The 18,676-nt window shown below is 45.1% G+C and overlaps 1 protein-coding gene across 2 annotated transcripts in view; it reads left to right on the top strand.

The window, feature by feature from the left end:
• The window catches only part of LOC126242436 (uncharacterized), a 140,351-nt gene that overhangs the window by 73,126 nt on the left and 48,549 nt on the right, over positions 1-18,676 (top strand). For both annotated transcript variants that reach the window (XM_049948088.1, XM_049948087.1), the window contains one exon: positions 16,170-16,347. In XM_049948088.1, coding sequence (XP_049804045.1) covers positions 16,170-16,347 — 178 coding nt within the window. The remainder of the gene's footprint in view (positions 1-16,169; positions 16,348-18,676) is intronic.

Genomic DNA, 18,676 nt, shown 5'->3' with positions numbered 1-18,676 from the left:
TTGTAATTTTGCTCCCTTTATGAGTCCATGGTAGGTAATGTTAATATTCAGTTACTTAGGTGTTCGTCTTTTGTAAGGGACTAGACGACGCAGCTTAGGCCTCCGCGTGTAGATGATGCAATGCGGAAGAGTCTGAGGTTTATACACTCCTGGAAATTGAAATAAGAACACCGTGAATTCATTGTCCCAGGAAGGGGAAACTTTATTGACACATTCCTGGGGTCAGATACATCATATGATCACACTGACAGAACCACAGGCACATAGACACAGGCAACAGAGCATGCACAATGTCGGCACTAGTACAGTGTATATCCACCTTTCGCAGCAATGCAGGCTGCTATTCTCCCATGGAGACGATCGTAGAGATGCTGGATGTAGTCCTGTGGAACGGCTTGCCATGCCATTTCCACCTGGCGCCTCAGTTGGACCAGCGTTCGTGCTGGACGTGCAGACCGCGTGAGACGACGCTTCATCCAGTCCCAAACATGCTCAATGGGGGACAGATCCGGAGATCTTGCTGGCCAGGGTAGTTGACTTACACCTTCTAGAGCACGTTGGGTGGCACGGGATACATGCGGACGTGCATTGTCCTGTTGGAACAGCAAGTTCCCTTGCCGGTCTAGGAATGGTAGAACGATGGGTTCGATGACGGTTTGGATGTACCGTGCACTATTCAGTGTCCTCTCGACGATCACCAGTGGTGTACGGCCAGTGTAGGAGATCGCTCCCCACACCATGATGCCGGGTGTTGGCCCTGTGTGCCTCGGTCGTATGCAGTCCTGATTGTGGCGCTCACCTGCACGGCGCCAAACACGCATACGACCATCATTGGCACCAAGGCAGAAGCGACTCTCATCGCTGAAGACGACACGTCTCCATTCGTCGCGACACCACTGGAGGCGGGCTGCACGATGTTGGGGCGTGAGCGGAAGACGGCCTAACGGTGTGCGGGACCGTAGCCCAGCTTCATGGAGACGGTTGCGAATGGTCCTCGCCGATACCCCAGGAGCAACAGTGTCCCTAATTTGCTGGGAAGTGGCGGTGCGGTCCCCTACGGCACTGCGTAGGATCCTACGGTCTTGGCGTGCATCCGTGCGTCGCTGCGGTCCGGTCCCAGGTCGACGGGCACGTGCACCTTCCGCCGACCACTGGCGACAACATCGATGTACTGTGGAGACCTCACGCCCCACGTGTTGAGCAATTCGGCGGTACGTCCACCCGGCCTCCCGCATGCCCACTATACGCCCTCGCTCAAAGTCCGTCAACTGCACATACGGTTCACGTCCACGCTGTCGCGGCATGCTACCAGTGTTAAAGACTGCGATGGAGCTCCGTATGCCACGGCAAACTGGCTCACACTGACGGCGGCGGTGCACAAATGCTGCGCAGCTAGCGCCATTCGACGGCCAACGCCGCGGTTCCTGGTGTGTCCGCTGCGCCGTGCGTGTGATCATTGCTTGTACAGCCCTCTCGCAGTGTCCGGAGCAAGTATGGTGGGTCTGACACACCAGTGTCAATGTGTTCTTTTTTCCATTTCCAGGAGTGTAGTTCGTTGTCAGTAAAAAGAGAATTGTAATGAAATTAACAGATTCGCTAAGCGTTCTGTCTGATGTTTAGTATTGTATGGCAGCGAGCCATGGATATTTAAACAGAAAGAGGAAAAATACTTGGACAGTTTTGAAATGAGGTTGTGGGGGAAAAGTTGAAATCAAAGTGGACTTACAGAATGACTTCTAGGAATAAGAGAGGAAAGACAACTAGTGGCAATGATGAGGATGAAGAAAACTTCTCGTCTCAGACGTGTATGGCAAAGAATTTGCTTGCAGCGGAATGTCATCGAGGGAACGATTACAAGAAACAGGAGACGAAGATGACTTCAACGTTGGACGAAATTGGCAGCAGAGTAAGGAAGAATACCAGGACAGTGGCAAGTGGAGGGGGTCCACTGATAGATCTACATCTACGTGATTACTCTACACAATAAAGTGCTGGCAGAGGAGTCAATGAACCACCTTCATGCTGTCTCTCTACCGTTCCACTCTCGAATGGCACGCGGGAAAAACGAGTGCTTACATTTTTCCGTGCGAGGCCTGATTTCTCTTATTTTATCGTGATGATCATTTCTCCCTATGTAGGTGGGTGCCAACAGAATGTTTTCGCAATCGGAGGAGAAAACTGGTGACTGAAATTTCATGAGAAGATCCCGTCGCAACGAAAAACGTCTTTGTTTTAATGACTGCCACTCCAATTCACTTATCATGTTTGTGACACTATCTCCCCTATTCCGCGATAATACAAAACGAGCTGCCCTTCTTTATACTTTTTCGATGTCATCCATCAGTCCCACCAAATGCGGATCCCACACCGCACAGCAGTACTCCAGAATAGGGTGGACAAGCGTGGTGTAAGCAGTCTCTTGAGTAGACCTGTTGCACCTTCTAAGTGTTCTGCCAATGAATCGCAGTCTTTGGTTTGCTCTGCCCACAGTATTATCTATGTGATCGTTCCAATTTAGCGTATTTGTAATTGTAATCCCTAAGTATTTAGTCGAATTTACAGCCCTCAGATTTGTGTGACTTATCGCGTTATCGAAATTTAGCTGATTTCTTTTTGTACTCATGTGAATAAACTTCGCACTTTTTTGTATTCAGGGTTGTAAGATACGTACACCGAAAAAGAAGATGTGCTGCACCAGTTAACACGCATTGTTTCAAGCAGATGCTAAGCTTTTTGCCTAATAATAGCTGATTTCCGACTCTGCTGAACCTGCTGCCCATAGTTACGTGGTACAGTGTATTGTTTGTTCACCGACATATGCTACTGGCACTCTTTAGATTCGTTAACCTTCAGACGTCGAGTGTGCAGAAGAGCAGAGCGTTGCGGACAAGTAACGCTGGCGGTTCGTGCAACAGGCCGCAGTTCCCTGTTTTTAAGATTGAGTTGTTGGCGCCGACGCCGTGGTGCTCCCGCCTATTGTTCCTCGGAGCGGACAGCGGCTGCCGCGGTGACAGGGCGTTCCCAGTACACGCCAGGCCGGGAACTCGTGGTCGCCTTTCTCCCGTTCCGGCGTCCGCCGGCTGCAGCTGCGCTGACTCGGCAACCCTGAGACTACCGTTGTGTTTACAAAGGAGCCAGCTGGCTGTTGAGCAAAGTGGTGCAAGCCGCGGCTACTTAGCACCCGTACTAGGACGCCCTGCCCGTGCCCACGATCCGCCAACTCAAATAGCAGGCACTGTACTATTAAAGCCACTTTCACGCGAGCTACTGTAGACTGCTTGTGGCAAGGTCGTCTACCGCAGCGTCCCTGGCGTTTCATTTCTGTGCCGAGTCTCGCACGATACGAGTTTACATACCAGCGACAAAACTGCGTATGTTGTTAGACCTTTCTGCTGCATCTTCGTTGATCCATTACGGAACGTGGGACGACGGCTAGCATCAACTTCTTGATGCATTAATTTACCAACAGCCGTATGATTTACAGAAGTTTATTTTATTTTATTAACTTCTATGTGCTACCAGTTTCGGCATTACGTTGTTGCCATCTTCAGACCCCACTCGTCATAGTCGTAAAATCGCTATACACGGAGGGAGCCATATAACTGGCTCCGTGAATCAATCGTCCAGCAACAGCTCTTGGTGGCCAGGCGACACAGTCTCTAGAGCAAACAAGCTAACGAACGGAAGGATTGAAAGGCGACTTCTGTATCTAACATAGCGAGGAAAAGGCACCGACTGACAGTGAAGTCATTTAACAAGTTGATGCACTAAAACTTCCGGGCAGATTAAAACTGCGTGCCAGACCGGGACAGACCATGGCATACTCCGCTGCAGAGAGAAAGGTTCATCCTCGAACGAATCCCCTAGGCTGTGGATAAGCCAGTTCTCGGCTACATATTTTTTTCCAAGCGTGCTAGTCCCGAAGGAAATGCCGGAGAACTTTCGTGCAGTTTGTGAAGTAGCTGAGGGTAGCAGATACTGGCTGAATTCTACGTGTGAGAGTGGGTCGTCATTCCTGTCTAGATAGTTCAGTCGGTAGAGCATTTGCCCCGCGAAAGGCAAAAGTAGCGGGTTCGTTTCCCGGTATGGTACACAGTTTTAATCTGCTACGATGTTTCAGATCAGCGCACACTCCGCTGCGTATATATATATTAGACGGAAAGCCTAGACTTTTTCACTTAGCGCACTGAAACGTCGACATTTAATGCGAAAGCCATTGTGAAAAAGTGAGGGTTATTCGCGAACAGTAAAAAGATTCAGGCTAGTAAGTATTAGGAGAGACAACTATATCAGGTAACAGACTAAACTGGAAGACGTACTTATTCCCGCAGTGAAAACGAAGTGTGGGTGACGGAGGCATGCAGCCAGGTGGATGGACGGTTGATGAACGAAGACAGTTCTGTGTGTATTGTAAAACATAAGATAATAAAAGAAAACGCAACACGGAGACGACGGCGTAATGGAAGAGGGCAGATGATACTATGGAACTTGCATGATACTCGCGGATGCGTAAAGCTGCTGAACGTAAAGCATGTCGAAATCCAGTTTTTTATCCATATCAAATGGCTAACGACGATGCCTACTTAATGTATGTACACTTTCATGCTTTGATACCTCTATTCTTCGGGAAAGGTCCTCAACTTTAGAGGCTGTGCCTTGTCAGTGCTACCATCCTTCTCTATTTTATGCTGCTCTCTTAATTTCTTGGTCGTTTTCACTTGTTGTTGCCTACGATATTATTTTATGCGTACAATTCCTTGCGTTATGACGCAAAGTTTTTCCTTCGGACATATTCGTTACATTTCTTTTATGATTGACTAAAAAACAAAAGGTTTTGCGTTCCACTTCGGTATTGGTCAAGATGCTCCTTTTCTGCCACATTCCTCCACTGGATTTATTAACTGTTGAGCTGGTCTCCGTTCTTTAAAAGAAACCTAAAATAAAACTGGGGCAAGGGCTTCTGCGGAGGCAGGGCCCGTTCTGAACTTGAGGCGCGGTCTTTATCAGCGGCGTTACGGCCACAAGATACTTACCTCTGTCGCCATAAATATAAATTCACAATGTGGGGAGATACTGTATCTAAATGTAACACTTGAGGTGGGCAGTAGAGAGCTGCAAACCACAGCGACTGCACAGAAATCTGGACATTTAACTGGCGGATTTTGGCGCTATCTTGAAAGATATAAGAGCTGATTCTGTCGTGATAACACCATTGTCAGAAGTTCGAATTCTATCGTCGTCTTCTCTCGCATAAGAGACTTTAAAATGTGACAGTGCAGAAGAATATTGCGTAACTAGTTTATGACCCTGTGCTGCCCGGTTACTTCGCGTCGAAGGGCTCTGTGGATTTTACCTCGTTAGTCATATCTTACTAGTATATTCCACCGAGCGGGTTCTGAACCATTAATGGCTGACATGGCATCCTATCGGGAAAAAATGGCCACGCTACTCGTTGGGAAAAGTGGCCGAGTCAGGCATTTTTTGCAAAAGTTTATTTTCAATCTCTTTACCCCTTTGAGAGTTTGTTACTTAAATGCATCACACATAATACTACAGACCGATTTCTAAATCCTATTACATTCAAAACTACCACCCATCGTTGCACCCCTTTGTGACGATTTTTAGTTAAAATGTGTTTGGAAGAAACCATATGCAAAGTTAAGACACCTGCAGGAGAGACTGAAAATTTTAAGGTGTACACTGGACTGAGACAAGGAGATGCCATCTCACCTATTCTATTTAATATTATCTTAGAGAAGATTGATAGAGAATTCACCAAAACTAATCCACAAGAGATCCAACTGCAGGGACAGAACATTACTAGACTTGCTTATGCAGATGATGTAGCCTTAATAAGCACTTCAAAAGCTGAATTAATCAGGATGATGCAAAATTATTACAAAATAGCTGAGAAAGCTGGACTTCATGTGAATGAAGAAAAGACAGAATATCTAGTCATAAGTAAAAAACTCCAAAAGAATACACCACTGACCGTAAATGGTCTCACTTTCAAGGCAGTTGACCACTTCAAGTACTTAGGGAGTCTTTTTAGCAGAGACAATAGAGCAGAAATAGAAATAGACGCCCGTCTAGCAGCAGCTAATAGAACTTTTTACAGCTGTATCAAAATTTTAAGGATGAGATCACTTAGTACTGAATTCAAAATCCGTTTTTATCAGTCAACTATTGTACCAGTAGCATTATATGGATGTGAAGCTATTACATTCAGGAAAAAAGATGAAGAAAAACTGTTGATATTTGAAAGAAAAATACTAAGAAAAATATTTGGACCAATCTTCGATGAAAATGTCATGGAGTGGAGGATAAGGAAAAATGAAGAACTACGGGAGCTGTACAAACATAGTACCATTGTGGAAATGTTAAAGAAGAGAAGACTGAACTGGGCTGGTCATGTAGCAAGGATGCCGGAGAACAGACTACCCAAAATAGCATCCACTAAGAAATTAGAAGGAAAGAGAAGAAGAGGAAGACCTCGAATTAGGTGGATGGAGAATATCCGGGAAGATGTAGCTAGGATGGGCATCAACTCTGATTGGACAACAATTTCCCTGGATAGAAATAATTGGAAGAGGCTCGTAGAGCAGGTGTATGGTCGATAAGGCCTTAGCCACGTGTAAAGTAAAGTAAAGTAAAGTAAAGTATATTCCACCGAGCGAGGTGGTTCAGCGGGAGGGCACTGGACTCTTTGTTTTTGGGAAGAGGCAGTTCAACACCCCGTCAGACTATGTAGATACAGCTTTCTCTGTCATTTCCGTAAATTACTTAACACAAATGTCGGACTGGTTCCTTTCAGAAGGCCCAGACGACGCCCTCCGTAATCCGGGCTTGTGATGCGCCTCTAGCTACCTCGTCGTCGACGGCACGTTACGCCGTAATCTTCCTGCCTTACTTCATATACATACGAGTTTTGTCTGGAATTGCTCAATGTAGACAAGTGTAATGTGCTGCGAATACATAGAAAGAAAGATCCTTTATCATTTAGCTACAATATAGCAGGTCAGCAACTGGAAGCAGTTAACTCCATAAATTATCTGGGAGTAGGCATTAGTTGTGATTTAAAATGGAATAGTCATATAAAGTTGATCGTCGGTAAAGCAGATGCCAGACTGAGATTCATTGGAAGAATCCTTAGGAAATACAGTCCGAAAACAAAGGAAGTAGGTTAGAGTACACTTGTTCGCCCACTGCTTGAATATTGCTCACCAGTGTGGTATCCGCACCAGATAGGGTTGATAGAAGAGATAGAGAAGATCCAACGGAAAGTAGCACGCTTCGTTACAGTATCATTTAGCAATTGCGAAAGCGTTACGGAAATATGTAAACTCCAGTGGAAGACTCTGCAGGAGAGACGCTCAGTAGCTCGGTACGGGCTTTTGTTAAAGTTTCGAGAACATACCTTCACCGAGGAGTCAAGCAGTATATTGCTCCGTCCTACGTATATCTCGCGAAGAGACCATGAGGATAAAATCAGAGAGATTAGAGCCCACACAGAGGCATACCGAAAATCTTTCTTTCCACGAATAATACGAGACTGGAATAGAAGGAAGAACCGATTGAGGTACTCAAGGTGCCCTCCGCCACACACCGTCAGGTGGCTTGCGGAGTATGGATGTAGATGTAGATGTAGACGTTCCAGAGCTATCTTGGAAAACACACACACACATATACAGGGGGTGGACAAAAATATGGAAACACTGTGAGAAATGTACGCTTGAAAATAAATGCAGGTGCCAGGGAAGCCTGCAGGCTGCGCTGTCATATTTGATTACGAACGGCCCCTGTGAAAAGTCGTCAAGCCGGCCGGTGTGGCCGAGCGGTTCTAGGCACTTCAGTCCGGAACCGGAAGTTGGAATCCTACCTCGGGCATTGATGTGTGTGATGTCCTTAGGTTAGTTAGGTTTAAGTAGTTCTGAGTTCTAGGGGACTGATTACCTCAGAAGTTAAGTCCCATAGTGCTCAGAGCCATTTGAACCATTTTTTTTGAACCAAAGTCGTCAATACGATGCATGTGTCAGTCGCGGTCAGAACAGTGTTCTGTGTGGTTGTGAGTCCGTTATGTCGGAGCTACGGGTATTCGACCGCGGGCAAATTGTTGGTGCCCTTAACCAAAGGAGCCAAAGTGTTTAGTGTTTCAAGTGGCACCGTTTTGTAGATTTATAGCTCATAAAAGGAAAGCGTGAAAACATCATCCGCCAAGTCAGAACGCAGACGAAAGTGTGTGAGTGATCGTGACAGATGGTTATTAAACAGCACTGTGACGCAAAATAAGAGTAAGGCAGCTGAATAAACCCTGCAGATCTGAATATCACACTCGCGCAGCCTGTCAGCACGAAACATTTAGGAAGCTCCATCAGCAGGGAATTGGAGGGTGAGCCGCGATTGCAAAACACTCAACAATTCAAAAAATGGTTCAAATGGCTCTGAGCACTATGGGACTTAACATCTGTGGTCATCAGTCCCCTAGAACTTAGAACTACTTAAACCTAACTAACCTAAGGACGTCACACACATCCATGCCCGATGCAGGATTCGAACCTGCGACCGTAGCGGTCGCGCGGTTCCAGACTGAAGCGCCTAGAACCGCGAGACCACCGCAGCCGGCACACTCAACAGTGATGCAAATGTCTGTAATAGGAAGACGTGCTGCCGAAGCCATAAAACCTGAACTTTGGAGCGATGGAAGAAAGTCATTTGATCGGATGAGTCTTGTTCCACACTATTCCCAACTTATGGCCACGTTTACGCCCGTAGAGCGAAACATGCCGGCGGTTCGGTGTTTATTTGGGCAGCCACATCGTTGTATTCCATGGCCCGTATGGTTAAATGACGCTGAACACTATGGGACTTAACTTCTGAGGTCATCAGTCCCCTAGAACTTATGACTACTTAAACCTAACTAACCTAAGGACATCGCACACATCCATGCCCGAGGCAGGATTCGAACCTGCGACCATAGCGGTCGCGCGGTTCCAGACTGTAGCGCCTAGAACCGCTGGCCAGTCTGGCCGGCGCCCGTATGGTTACTATGTATAGTCTCACAACTGACAAGAATTATGTGACCGTAATCATTGATCAGGTCCATCACATGGTACAAATGTTTGTTCCTCAAAGGTGATTCTTTGTTGCGAGAAGACAGAGCTTCCGTTCACTCAGTGGTTTTGTGAGCAGGAGGATGAATTATCGCGTTTCCCCTGATCGCCAGAGTCACCAGATCTCAGTATTATCGAGCCTTTGAGGTCTACTTTGGAGAGAAAGGTCACTGATCGCTATGACTCTCCATCGTCGTTACCTAAAATAGCTACCATTGTGCTGTAAGAATGGTATAAGATTCCCTCGAAAACCATACAGGCCTCGTGTTTGTCCATTCGCAGACGACAGGACGCTGTTTTGAACGCTAATGGTTTCCTACAGCATATTACCCATGGTTATGTGCTGTGTTTTTGGCGTTTCTGTCTTTTTGTCTATCCCTGTAGATACCGTAACAGGAATGGTATTTGTGAAAAATGATGATATGAAGTATAAATTTAAATCTTGCGAAGTCTTTTCTGAAGGTGGTAGTCTGTAATGTAGCCCTTGTATGGAAATGAAATATGGGCGATAAACAGTACAGACAAGGAGAGAAGTGGAGCTTTTGAAATGTGGTTAAGATTAGCGGCGTAATCGGATAACTAATGTCAGGGTGCTTAATCGAACTGGGGAGAAAAGAATTCGTGGCAAAACATGATTAAATGAGAAATCGGTTGATAGGACATATCAAGACGGATCAAGGAATCGTCAGTTTGGTACTGGAGGGAGGTGTATGTGATTTTTTTTGGGGGGGGGGCGGAGGGGGGGAATTTGAGAGATGAGACCAAGACGCTTTGCAATGAAGAACCACAACAATAACATAAATGCGACGCTATTCTTCAAGTCGTTATAAATTAATATCCCAGATCAGGCCCAGGATCCACGATATCGAACAAACCAGTGTATAATGACGTCATTGTATGCTTTTTGAGGGGAATGTTAGCATGTCAACTACCCGTCAGTTTATGCCGGATTTTTCAAGCCAGAGCCGCTGTTTCACCTTCGAGAAACTCCTCAGTTATCGTCACAAGGCTGACTGATCATGCTGTAGTTCTACGAAAATGGAAAAAGTCTGGAAACTGGTCGCAGTGAGACCCGCTGAGAAGGGATTCGGAGCCTCTTTGATATGCGTCAAGGATTCGATAACCAACCTCCAAATCTCCCGCGCCTTCCGCCCCCTGCCTCTTTCCTCGTGCTCACCATTTCATGGCAGTCGGGTATAGAATGAGCTAAGCCCTAACCCGCTCCTCTGGATTAGTCCGGCTCCATCGGCTGGCTACGCGAGTGTAATCGCTGAGTAAGCACGCTGGCGCTTCATACCAGCCTTTACGGTCGACGCCCCCCATTTCCTTTGCTTACCCGTCCGTTTTACAGCCGCCAGCGCTCCCGTTACGACGCAAACGCTGGTTTATGAGCGCGGCCCTCACTCTGCGCCATCTATCAATGCCAGCTGTATTTGGTACTTTCTGGGAGCAGGGAACTCTAGTGGGCGGTTTTCTCGTATTCGTTCGAAATTTCGGCCCTGTTCCAACTAATACAGATAATATTCGTGAGAAATGATGCGGGAGTCCCTCTCGTTGTTCATTACATGATAGCAGGTCAGCAAATGGAAGCAGTTAATTCCATAAATTATCTGGGAGTAGGCATTAGGTGTGATTTAAAATGGAATGATCATATAAAGTTGATCGTCGGTAAAGCAGATGCCAGACTGAGATTTATTGGAAGAATCCTAAGGAAATGCAATCCGAAAACAAAGGAAGTAGGTTACAGTACACTTGTTCGTCCACTGCTTGAATATTGCTCACCAGCTTGGGATCCGTACCAGATAGGGTTGATAGAAGAGATAGAGAAGATCCAACGGAGAGCGGCGCGCTTCGTTACAGGATCATTTAGTAATCGCGAAAGCGTTACGGAAATGATAGATAAACTTCAGTGGAAGACTCTGCAGGAGAGACGCTCAGTAGCTCGGTACGGGCTTTTGTTGAAGTTTCGAGAACATACCTTCACCGAGGAGTCAAGCGGTATATTGCTCCCTCCTACGTATATCTCGCGAAGAGACCATGAGGATAAAATCAGAGAGATTAGAGCCCACACAGAGGCATACCGACAATCTTTTTTTCCACGAACAATACGAGACTGGAATAGAAGGGAGAACCGATAGAGGTACTCAAAGTACCCTCCGCCACACACCGTCAGGTGGATTGCGGAGTGTGGATGTAGATGGAGAATAACGCTACGGAAATTCCAGCCTTTCAGAGATGAACGTTCTCTCGAAGTCTTGGTTCCACACATTTAATGCGAATAATCGTCAGCATAAGACGTATTAATTGAACGTTCCCTAACCATCTTCACCAACCACACTATGAAACGGGGAAGGTGGGGTAAGTGGTCAGAGGCTGCGAGGGGGCGGAAGTGGCCACTGCCTATGTTTTGCCCTAAACAGCGTTGCTGCCTGCCCAGAAGGGATCACATCAGTTCTTGTATACACCAGTATCGTTGTCAGTGAGTTTCACAGAGGAAACTTGTTCCGTTATTTTCAAGTAAAAATTTTCAGGCTAGCCATTGTTGTTACCTCATTTAAACTTAGAGCAACACTTGTTTGCAATATGAGTGTGTAAACACTGTTTTTGGTGTGAAAATGTGGTTCCTTGTTGTTTCTTTCGGTTTGATAGTTTCATCTATGAACCATTAATGGCTGACATGGCATCCTATCGGGAAAAAATGGCCACGCTACTCGTTGGGAAAAGTGGCCGAGTCAGGCATTTTTTGCAAATTTTTTTTTTTTCAATCTCTTTACCCCACTGAGAGTTTGTTACTTCAATGCATCACACATAATACTACAGACCGATTTCTAAATCCTATTACATTCAAAACTACCACCCATCGTTGCATCCCTTTGTGACGATTTTGGATTAATAAATTAATGTTATTTAAAACTACAAAACCACCTCTGTTCTCTTATATTTCCCGTAATACAAAAATATGATTGAAAACGGTCTGATTTAGCTACTTGGTATTCTTTGAGATACTAGAGCATCATGGTGCGTAGAAAATATGTCCAGAAACCGAAGCAATAAATGTGACCGCGTTGCGATGGAAAATGCGACTGAGTCGCTAAAGAATAATTAGATGCGTTCTTCTACAGCAGGAAAGCAATTTCAGGTATTACATACGCTGAGAAGAAGAGCTCTAGGAAAAGTAGAGATGCTGTAGGTGGTAAAAAAGATTGCGGGAAACTTATGAAGCGTGTTCAATAAAGAACAAGAACAAGAATGTCAAGAACACCAATGTGTTTCCACTTAAAGGAAGACGCCCAGCCAATATGGCATTACTTCAGCTGAAAGGGGATTGATGTCCAATTTCCGAGTATGTATGACTGGACTGGCCGCTTTACCCTATTAGTTTCGGAAGACTGGCGCCTACGAAATGTTCATTCTGTTCACTATGTATTTTTGTACTTGCAAATATTTAGAGTTATACCTTATGATATGTAAATTCAGAATATGCAAACGACGACTTTCTACCGATAGCCATGGTGTGGTGGAAATTCAATTTACCTTAGAGTGGTCACCTTAACCCACCATCCCTTACCCATTACTTGAATGTGACAGTGTAAAAGTAAGAGATATCAGGAAAGTTTGGTATATAGAATCAGAAAATAAAGTAAACAAGAGTTACAAACAAAATGCCTGTACTGGCCTTCAAAGTAATCACCATGAGCTGCGGTTGTAAAGCTGTTGGAAAGTGTTAGCAAAATGTTCTCGGGGAATCGCTCGAATCACCGTGGTCATGCGTTGTTGGATATCCGCATCATTACAGGAGACGATATCTGGTGCTACATGTACGATCCGATGACCAAGCGACTGTCCTGGCATGTGTATTGCCTCCCCCCTTCTCCCCCCCCCCCCCGCCTCCCTCCCCCCTCCACCCGGAGGTAGAAATTCATGGCGGATCGAGCCGTTGCTATCGAAAAAGCCTATCAACATCTTCTTAATCTTGAATTTTGTCAGGCGAATTTTTTTGGGAGGTGGGGAAGACGATGAACAACATGCCACTGACTGTCGCTTGGTTTCCGGATGTATTGGTAACACCAGGTCTCATTTCCTGTAAAGATAGCCAACAGCCTGTGACGACGGTGCTTCGAGTGATTCCACAAGAAGCGTTTTCTGACGGTCCCCACCAGCTTCACAGCCGATGTCAGAAGTGTGTAGCAGCTAATGGTGGTTACTCAGAACGCCAGTACAAGTGTATTGTTCGTAACTCTTTGTTTCCTTCATTTTCTGAGAGCATGCACTGAACTTCTCAGGCGCACCTTGTGTAAGCTGTATGCTAACCATCAAACGGATTTCTTACAACATTCATTCAAATATTATCAACCATTACCCATTAATTCTCATTCATCAAAATCAAACACTGATTTAAAAAGAGCTATGGAATTTTTGAATAAATGTAATCCTATCCTGTTAAGTCCGAGAAAATACCTGGAAGACTGAGACAGAGGTGGCTGTATCCCACTCAGGACGAAAGAATAATACAAAAATCAGTTGTTCCCAGTAACATTAATTTCATAGAACTTAAGCGTTTTCTAGCAGAATGCTGTGATCTACACAACTTTACGTTAGGTATCGGACGGCGTTTTTTTAAAGGAAATTTAGTGTTAATAACTTTAGAAACTATTGTGCATAGTGATAATACAAGAAAACATTAAAGTTTGGAAGTATAATACAAATATATCCTTGTGGTGTGTCTGGGTTATCTTATATCATGTGAATAAAATCTGTACACTTTGGAACATTTCAGTCTTTATCCTTTTTTTCCCTTCCTCTTCTTCACTCAGATGATGTGATCATTGTGTTCAGCTAACAGCCAAATAATTCAGCATGGTTCTTTAGGAACGTCATAGTTGCATATATGAGTAATAATTAACCATTGAAAACGGCTGTTCGACTGTGAATTTTGTAAGTAGCGTGTGCTCGACCATTTACATTGCCGCGTTGCTTTCTGATTGTGTGTATCGCAGCTTTTGCGGCCTTATCATTCCCTTACGTCAGTGCAATCTGCTGTTGTGCGATTTGTACTCGCAAGTCTCCTTGGGATGTAAGACCAGATCCCAGATGTGGTTCCGCAGGTGAACCCGGGAGTAAGCGTATCAAAGAGACCACATGTTTCACGTGTGAAAGTAGTGCTGAAGTGAATGTTTTATGATGTTTTGTTTGTTGGTATTTTTTTCGTTCACGATCATGTATCATATGACAGAACTTCGATAGAACTTTGCTGTGTAAATGTCTCCAGATAATATTTCAGTTTATATGACGCTGAATTTCCTCTAGATGATTTTTCTGGCTGTTCTTCGTTAGACACAGATATGTTTGTTTGGTGCGTCGTGCTGCGGATTGCGGTTCTTGTGTATGCGGCACAGAGACATGGCTGACACAGAAATAAGTGTCCAAGGAATAGAAAAGCAACTGAAATCACTCAACAGAGGAAAATCCACTGGACCTGACGGGATACCAATTCGATTCCACACAGGGTACGCGAAAGAACTTGTCCCCCTTCCAACAGCCGTGTACCGCAGGTCTCTAGAGGAACGGAAGGTTGGAAAAGAGCACAGGTAGTTCCAGTTTTCAAGAAGGGTCGTCGAGCAGATGCGCAAAACTATAGGCCTATATCTCTGACATCGATCTGTTGTAGAATTTTAGAACATGTTTTTTGCTCGCGCATCATGTCATTTCTGGAAACCCAGAATCTACTCTGTTGGAATCGACATAGATTCCGGGAACAGCGATCGTGTGAGACCCAACTAGCTTTATTTGTTCATGAGACCCAGAAAATATTAAATACAGGCTCCCAGGTAGGTGCCATTTTCCTTGACTTCCGGAAGGCGTTCGATACAGTTCCGCACTGTCGCCTGATAAACTAAGTAAGAGCCTACGGAATATCAGACCAGCTGTGTGACTGGATTGAAGAGTTTTTAGCAAACAGAACACAGCATGTTGTTATCAATGGAGAGACGTCTACAGACGTTAAAGTAATCTCTGGCGTGCCACAGGGGAGTGTTATGGAACCATTGCTTTTCACAATATATGTAAATGACCTAGTAGATAGTGTCGGAAGTTCCATGCGGCTTTTCGCGGATGATGCTGTAGTATACAGAGAAGTTGCAGCATTAGAAAATTGCAGCGAAATGCAGGAAGATCTGCAGCGGATAGGCACTTGGTGCAGGGAGTGGCAACTGACCCTTAACATAGACAAATGTAATGTATTGCAAATACATAGAAAGAAGGATCCTTTATTGTATGATTATATGATAGCGGAACAAACACTGGTAGCAGTTACTTCTGTAAAATATCTGGGAGTATGCGTGCGGAACGGTTTGAAGTGGAATGATCATATAAAATTAATTGTTGGTAAGGCGGGTACCAGGTTGAGATTCATTGGGAGAGTGCTTAGAAAATGTAGTCCATCAACAAAGGAGGTGGCTTACAAAACACTCGTTCGACCTATACTTGAGTATTGCTCATCATTGTGGGATCCGTACCAGATCGGGTTGACGGAGGAGATAGAGAAGATCCAAAGAAGAGCGGCGCGTTTCGTCACAGGGTTATTTGGTAACCGTGATAGCGTTACGGAGATGTTTAGCAAACTCAAGTGGCAGACTCTGCAAGAGGGGCGCTCTGCATCGCGGTGTAGCTTGCTGTACAGGTTTCGAGAGGGTGCGTTTCTGGATGAGGTATCGAGTATATTGCTTCCCCCTACTTATACCTCCCGAGGAGATCACGAATGTAAATTTAGAGAGATTCGAGCGCGCACAGAGGCTTTCCGGCAGCCGTTCTTCCCGCGAACCACACGCGACTGGAACAGGAAACGGAGGTAATGACAGTGACACGTAAATTGCCCTCCGCCACACACCGTTGGGTGGCTTGCGGAATATAAATGCAGATGTAGATGTAGAGTGAAAACTTTTCACGTTAGTGCGGCTGCGCTTATCACTTGGAGCCCTCCAGAGAGCAGTGCCACACCATTTTACTTTTGTTTGTGGTGGGTGAACGACGTGTCTCGACCACGGGATGTGTCTGTTGCAGACGGAGGAGGGCTCCAGCGTGGGCTCGTCGGCGGCGACGGCGACGCTGCAGGGCCTGGCGTGCGGCACGCTGCTCTACGTCGTCTTCTTCGAGATCCTCCAGCGGGAGGCCAAGGGCATCCGCCAGTACTTCGCCACGGCGGCCGGCTTCCTCATCATGTTCGCCGTCCTCATCACAAGTGAGTGCCCCACCACGTCTGTCTCCAACTGCGCCACCAGTATCTCTCCTCTCAGTCTCCTCCAACACCTTTGATTACATCAAGGAAATTTCTCTTTTGTGGCTCTGAAGTCAGGCAATAACACAACAAAGTTAGCTCTCAGAGACATATCAGTCGGCAGACTTTCCAGTGTGAAACCTGTAGCGCTGCCGGACTTGACTTACGAGCAATATCTCTTACGCATTTTGACACACAGGGCGTATCAGGGCTCCTGTTTACAACCGTGGGAAGGAACACCACAAACGGTGGGTAGAGGTGGATAATTTACCCGTACGCCCATTTGGAAGATAGCATTCCACATGCTGTCGAAGAGAATCCAGGTATCAGTACACCACATTTCGGCGTACTACGAGATACGTATTCGAGTTAAATCGGGTGATGCTGCAGGAATTAAATTAGGAAACGAGAGGCTTAAAGTAGTAAATGAGTTTTGATCTTTGGGGAGCAAAATAACTGATGATGGTCGAAGTAGAGACGATATAAAATGTAGACTGGCAAGGAAAGCGTTTGAGAAGAAGAGAAATTTGTTAACATCGAGTATAGATTTAAGTGTCAGGAAGTCGTTTCTGAAAGTATTTGTATGGAGTGTGGCCATGTATGGAAGTGAAACGTGGACGATAAATAGTTTAGACAAGAAGAGAATAGAAGCTTTCGAAATATTGTGCTACAGAAGAATGCTGAAGATTAGATGGGTAGATAACATTACTAATGAGGAGGTATTGAATAGAATTAGGGAGAAGAGAAATTTGTGGCACAACTTGACTAGAAGAAGGGATCGGTTGGTAGGGCATATTATGAGGCATCAAGGGATCACCAATTTAGTATTGGAGGGGAGCGTGGAGGGTAAAAGTCGTAGAGGGAGACCAAGAGATGAATACACTAAACAGATTCAGAAGGATGTAGGTTGCAGTAGGTACTGGGAGATGAAGCTTGCACAGGATGGAGTAGCATGGAGAGCTGCATCAAACCAGTCTCTGGACTGAAGACCACAACAACAACATGAGATACGTGTTTTAGTATCTTCTGAAGGAACTTCACCGGCAGTTCATATATGCGTATTATCTTCAACGTCCGTAGCGTCGTCCAGTTGCCGATACCGCGCGAGAACTTTTACTGAAAGCTTGTTGCGCAAACTGTTTGTGTTTGAATTTGTAGGATGTGAGGCCCGCCAGTTATGCAAAACACCTTTTTTCTCAGAACCCAAAGATGTTTCAGCACCACTGTGCCATCATCAGTGGGTTTCCGTTTTATTTGTTCTTTACACTAGATGTGCATGAATTTTCCGGATCACTTGTGTATTATTTACTACAGGTAGCTTGTCATGTTTTCGTGCGGCAAGCCCTTTTATTCCGCGCATCATGGTGAGGTGCCGTGATGCACACGTAAATGTAACATGTATTTTGTACAACACCAAGTGTAAAGAATAAATAAAACGGAAACCCACTGATGATGGCACAGTGGTGCTGAAACATTTTTGGGTACTTGGGAAAAACGGTGTTTTGCATAACTGGCGGACCCCACATCCTACAATTTTAACTGCAAACACGGTCAACATAAGGAGCTGGAAATCCAAATGATGAATATATGTTTGTGTTTGGTTTTCGGATGAGAGTAAATTTTGGATGAAAGAGATCGAACAACAAAATTTGTTAGACGAGAACGAATCGATAGTACATATTTTCTTGAGGGTAGTTTTGTTCTGTCGTTGCAATTACAAAAATGCGTGTTGTTAATTTTTATTTTTAATTTTTTTGTTTTTTGTTCCACCAGACCCGTTTCGCTTTATTGAGGTAAAGCATCATCAGAGGTCTGTAATAAAAGTTATTTACATTTTGATTTGCTTTTGGATCGAAAAACAATTAGTTAATAGTATGTTGATTTTCGGTTGTTGTCTCGCTTACAATGGAGAATCAGTGACCAAAGAAGAAAAACATTTTTAAAAAATGTTCAAATGTGTGTGAAATCTTATGGGACTTAACTACTAAGGTCATCAGTCCCTAAGCTTACACACTACTTAACCTAAAGTATCATAAGGACAAACGCACACACCCATGCCCGAGGGAGGACTCGAACCTCCGCCGGGACCAGCCGCACAGTCCATGACTGCAGCGCCCTAGACCGCTCGGCTAATCCCGCGCGGCAGAAAAACATCAACGATGTGCTAGCAGACGGCATTTCCCGATGTAAGCGAGAAAGCAAGCGAAAATCACCGTAAGTACAAACCAATATATTGTTAACGAACTGTTTTTCGATCCCTCAACAAATCAAAATCTATATTACTCAGTTACAG

Source organism: Schistocerca nitens, chromosome 1 (genome assembly GCF_023898315.1).
Source record: "Schistocerca nitens isolate TAMUIC-IGC-003100 chromosome 1, iqSchNite1.1, whole genome shotgun sequence".
Taxonomy (NCBI): Eukaryota; Metazoa; Arthropoda; class Insecta; order Orthoptera; family Acrididae; genus Schistocerca; species Schistocerca nitens.
Note: the sequence above shows the minus strand (reverse complement) of the source record. Positions and strands in the feature narration are given on the sequence as shown.